Genomic DNA, 5,627 nt, shown 5'->3' with positions numbered 1-5,627 from the left:
CCCCAGTGCCAGCCCAATAGACTGATGAGTTATTGTCATGTAAACAGCGCCAGCAATAAGACCAACCGCTTTGCTATTGTCCAAGTGGAAAGAGCCAAGTTTATTATGAGGACTATATGCTCTAGAGACCTCAGGCAAGGCATCTCATAGGAGGCTTTTTCATAAAACTAGGCTCTGCTGCTACCAGGGAGGCCAGTTGTGAATCAGGAGTGGAGCAGAGAACATCTCCATAGCAGCAGCCACCTCCTCCAAGCCTGTCCTCCTCCACACTAGCCTTTTTCCCCTCTTTGGTGAGACGTCCAGAGCCTTTTCAATGTATAAAATGGAATATTCTTACCTTAACTCCTCTGCCTATGAGTCCTGTATGGCTGGCATGGACACATCCAGCCTGGCATCTGCCTATGCCGACTTCAGCTCCTGCAGCCAAGCCAGTGGCTTCCAGTACAATCCTATCAGGACAACTTTTGGTGCCACCTCCGGCTGCCCTTCCCTTACCCCGGGATCTTGCAGCCTTGGGACTCTCAGGGACCACCAGAGCAGCCCTTATGCAGCAGGTAAGGACTATGCACAGCTCCCTGCAAGACAAGCTGTTCCCCCCCCCCCTTGTATATAGGAATCCTTGATTGCATTTGAAAATGGAAATGTGTTTAGTATTTACCAAACGAAATTTGCTTACACAAATGAAAGAATTTATCAGGTTAGAAGCGATTGCAGGCGAGGCGGTAATTCACTTACAGGGTTACACTATCCTAGTCACACCCGAACCGCCAACAAAATTATCTTAAGCTGCCAAAATGATAGGCATAATTTATTTACTGCGGGATGAGACGTAAAGCTTAGCAAATAATTAAATAACCCGAGAGGAAGACTCATCACACAGCAGACACTGTCCTAAAATGCAGGGACTTACTGTAACTGGCCACCAGCCTGGCAGCCCTGCCACCCGGATCTGTACCCACATTACTCACCCTTTATCCAGATAGCCACTGACACTTATTTATTAGTACCACTTACTAAAAATACAGAACTAGATTCTAAACTGAATTACAGATTGCTATTTCATTATCACATTATCTTATGATCTCCAATGTACTGCCAACTTAGTTATACACCGATTTATATATATCCGAATTATATTACACCAGTTATATACCTGAATTATATTACATCGGTTATATATCCGAATTATATGATATCAGTTATACATTCGAATTATATTACACCAGTTATATGTCCGAGTTATATTATATTAGTTATATATCCGAATTATATCAGTTATACATCCGAATTATATTACACCAGTTATACATCCGATTTATATTATATCAGTTATATATCCGAATTATATTAGTCATACATCCGAATTATATTACACCAGTTATATGTCCCAGTTATATATCAGTTATATATCCGAATTATATTATATCAGTTATATATCCGAGTTATATTATATCAGTTATATATCCGAGTTATATTATATCAGTTATATATCCGAATTATATTATATCAGTTATATATCCGAGTTATATTATATCAGTTATATATCCGAATTATATTATATCAGTTATATATCCGAATTATATTATATCAGTTATACATACGAATCATATTACATAACAATATTAATAAGCTGACAATGGCTTTATATGACCTTATTGTAACTGTATAAATATTATGTTGCTTTAGAATAATTTATTCAATTTTTACACAATTTTAGTAATATTATAATGATGATGATGATGAAGATGATTATTATTGATGAAGATGATTATTATTGATGATTATTACACTGATATCTGATGCATTGTGTGCTTGCTCTGTTGCAGTGCCCTACAAGCTGTTCACGGATCACGGCGGCCTGAACGAGAAGAGGAAGCAGCGGCGGATCCGGACCACGTTCACCAGCGCCCAACTCAAGGAGCTGGAGCGGGTGTTTGCGGAGACCCATTACCCGGACATTTACACCCGGGAAGAGCTGGCGCTGAAAATAGACCTGACGGAAGCCCGTGTCCAGGTACAGCCCAACCTGTGCAACATTCACCCACCCACTTATAGACATACTGATATCACAGTGTCCCCTGTATACACACCGGCACTGCCACACTGCAACACAGGGGTCTGTGCTACCTCCTGTAACAGTACTGTATATGTATATACCCTAGTGCTCCCATCATTGTACTGCACTGATGTGGATCAGGCTGATGTCACTGAATACACAAACATATAAATGTGCTGTAAGAAACTGTAAATACATACACACACACACACACACACACACACACACACAGAGAGATCGCTCAGTAACATCTCCCCGTGTGTAGGCCTCTTATGACTCAGGGATACAGCCTGCTGTGCCTGAAGGTCACTATGACATATGTAGGTGACATGTGACAGATAGTTGCCGTTATTGTACATGCTCTTTGTATTGGTGACCTGTATTTAATGAAGTTTTTCTCCATCTTTCTCCTCTTCTTGTATTCCCTTACCCTACCACCTGTTACCCTCCATACACCCATATACCCCCTTACATCCCTCCATACTCTCCCCATATCACCATACACCCTGTTACCCTCCATACACCCCCATGTCATCCTCACCCCTGCTTCCCTCCATAACCCCCATATCACCCTGCCACCCTCCATACACCCCCATATCCCCTACATCGCTCCATACCCCCCATATCACCCTACCCCCTGCCACCCTCCATTCACCCCCATATCCCCTACATCCCTCCATACTCCCCCCATATCACCCTACCCCCTGTCACCCTCCATACAACCCCATATCCCCTACATGGCTCCATACCCCCCATATCACCCTACCCCCTGCCACCCTCCATATACCCCCATTTCCCTTACATCGCTCCATACCCCCCATATCACCCTACCCCCTGCCACCCTCCATACACCCCCATATCCCCTACATCCCTCCATATCCCCCCCCCCCATATCATACTACCACCTGCCACCCACCATACACCCCCTATATCACTCTACCCCCCCCCCCCCCCCTCCCACCCTCCATATTGCCCTACCATTCTCCATAAACACCCTCCTACCTCCCATCCCCCGGTGCTCCCCACACCTCCCCCAGGTCTGGTTCCAGAACCGCCGGGCCAAGTTCCGGAAGCAGGAGCGGGCCGCAGCCGCCGCTGCCGCCGCCGCAAAGTCCGGCTCCTCCGGCAAGAAGTCTGATTCCTCCCGGGACGATGACAGCAAGGAGGCGAAGATCACGGACCCGGACAGCACCGGGGGCCCCGGCAACAACCCCAACCCCAGCCAAAGCTGTGGCGGCGGGCCCAGCCCCACCGGGTCCCAGGGCAACGTGCAGGAGCAGGGCAAAGGCGGGGTGCAGGGGCCCGTGGGCCTGGCGTCGGCGGCAGTGGTGGGGGGCACAGGGGGGGCACAGGGCTGGGCCACAGGGCCCGGGGGCACCATCACCTCCATCCCTGACTCCTTAGGAGGCCCCTTCGCCAGCGTCCTCTCCTCCCTGCAGAGACCCAACAGCACCAAAGCCACCCTGGTGAAGAGCATGTTCTGAGCCCGGGCCCCGGGACCTGCATTGTCAGAGTGATGGTGAGGGGCCCCCTGACCTCAGGGCCCGGCTCACCCGGCGGCTGCAGGGGGCGCTCCATCTCCGGGTGAGAGCTCAGCGGGCAGTGCCACTGACTGGTGACTATTGGGGGCTGGACCAGCACTGGGGCGTGGTGAGGGTGCCAGGAGCCTGATCACCACCCAGCAGAACATTTCCTGGTGCCCAAACCAACCTCTCACCCCACCATACAGTCTGTGTAACCCATTCACTGCCAAAGGGACTCGCCACAGGCTGGGTGTGAGCTTCCAGCAGAACATTGAAGTGACACCCCCCCCCCCCCCTCCTTCCCCCCATCTGACACATAAATCAGCACTATTATGTCAAAGGACTGTACTCTGATTTTCCAGTTTCCCATATTCCTGCTGTAAATTCTTTAAACCCCACCTCGCTCCTCCTATGTGTTATTTATCGCCATTATTTGCTGGACTCGGACATCAAGAACACAAAGAACAATTTGCACTGTGTTGCAGGGGATTCGATTATTATTTTGTGTGTGTATCTTATTGCTAAGGGTATACACACCTGTTATATGTGATAATTATCTATTTATTACATTGTTTCACATCCAAATGGTTGTTTTATCTTGTTTAGATTTTGTTTTTAAAGGCACAAAGAATCTAGGTATTAGTTGATGTTGGACAGTATGCTTTCTCCCTCGGTGTCCTCCTCCAGCAGTGTTATTATGTGACAGTTGTATGGTGTTATGTAAGTACACATTTGTCGACAATTGTTGAAGTAAATAATCCTTTAGTCTATTGTTCGTCTTTATGGGGGAAACCGTTAGGAATCACGTTGATTCCGTTTGTTTGTTTGTTTGTTTGTTTGTTCTTTGTTTGTTTTGTTTGGAAAAGCTGGATTCACACATTTGTTTTTCTTTTCGTTTCTTTATTAAAATCTGCATGTTGTCCTTTTTTTATTTTTTTGCAATTAAAACAAACGTTCTGGGCATCGATATCAAGGTGGCTGATGTTCAGGACCTAGGATTATTTATATGTAGTTATTATGGATGCCTCTATTTAAAAGGGAACAATTTCTACATGTACATTTGGTTTCCAATAAAGTGTGAGATTTACTTGATTGTTGATAATAAAAGTGAAAATGTCAAGAACCGGCCCAATTCGTCGTGATTCTGTGCAAGTATTGAATGGATGCATAGCTTATGTACATATCTATATACGATTCCAATTCTGCCGGCACTCGTTTCCAATTGGGCATCTTAATATGGTGACCTTTCTGGGATTGGATGGATAGATAGATAGATAGATAGATAGATAGATAGATAGATAGATAGATAGACATTCACACGGAATAAACTGAAAAATGTATAAAGCTACATTGTTAAGAACGATGGAATATGTTACCTATAATTTTTTTTCTAAGTGACTTAATAAATTCACACCGAAATATATAATTTTGGCAGAGATAGAGATACCTGTAGATAGCTCTATATCTATATATCTAAATACAAAACAGAAAAACAGAATCATTGATACAATTCTTATACTATTAAGAAAAATGGAATATAATAAATATATCTTTTCCGAAACCATTTAATAAATTGACATCGAATTGTAGAATTTCGGTATAGATAGACATGAATTTATAGATAGATCGAAATATATACATCGAATTGTATCATTACGGTATAGATGGTTATATATATATATATATATATATATATATATATATGTGTATATATATATATATATATATATAGATATATATACTGACACACCGCAATTAGATATTTCGCTGTGTATTTATTAAGTAATTTAGAAAAAAAAATGATTTTTAATCTGTTATATTCATCCAGCAGTTTAGAAAGTGACGCACACCTTTATATTGCGTCACATTTTTGCTAGATGCATAGATTAAATATTTATGCATTTTATGTTATTTGAATTTAGTTAAGCATAGTGCTTTTTTTCGGGCTCAGTGGGATTTTGGCGAATATTGCCCATGATATTCCGTGTACATTCCTGGCGGTAATTATATAGAAGATGAGATGTGAGGACGGTAGTATGATAAATAGC

The 5,627-nt window shown here is 43.5% G+C and overlaps 1 protein-coding gene across 1 annotated transcript; it reads left to right on the top strand.

The window, feature by feature from the left end:
• The first annotated feature begins 224 nt into the window (after positions 1-224).
• PHOX2B (paired like homeobox 2B) lies at positions 225-3,745 on the top strand. Its single transcript, XM_083156451.1, has 3 exons — positions 225-554; positions 1,827-2,014; positions 3,094-3,745. Exons 1-3 carry the CDS (start codon positions 314-316, stop codon positions 3,538-3,540), a joined length of 876 nt encoding a protein of 291 aa, XP_083012577.1. The 5' UTR covers positions 225-313; the 3' UTR covers positions 3,541-3,745.
• The last annotated feature ends 1,882 nt before the right edge of the window (positions 3,746-5,627 follow it).

The sequence above is a fragment of the Crinia signifera genome, chromosome 1 (assembly GCF_055691185.1).
Source record: "Crinia signifera chromosome 1, ASM5569118v1, whole genome shotgun sequence".
Taxonomy (NCBI): domain Eukaryota; kingdom Metazoa; phylum Chordata; class Amphibia; order Anura; family Myobatrachidae; genus Crinia; species Crinia signifera.
Note: the sequence above shows the minus strand (reverse complement) of the source record. Positions and strands in the feature narration are given on the sequence as shown.

Coding starts and splice junctions, on each gene's coding strand:
- PHOX2B (XM_083156451.1), top strand. CDS start 314: ATGTATAAAATGGAATATTCTTACCTTAACTCCTCTGCCTATGAGTCC. Junction 555..1,826: donor GAGCAGCCCTTATGCAGCAG/GTAAGGACTATG, acceptor GCTCTGTTGCAG/TGCCCTACAAGCTGTTCACG. Junction 2,015..3,093: donor TGACGGAAGCCCGTGTCCAG/GTACAGCCCAAC, acceptor CACCTCCCCCAG/GTCTGGTTCCAGAACCGCCG.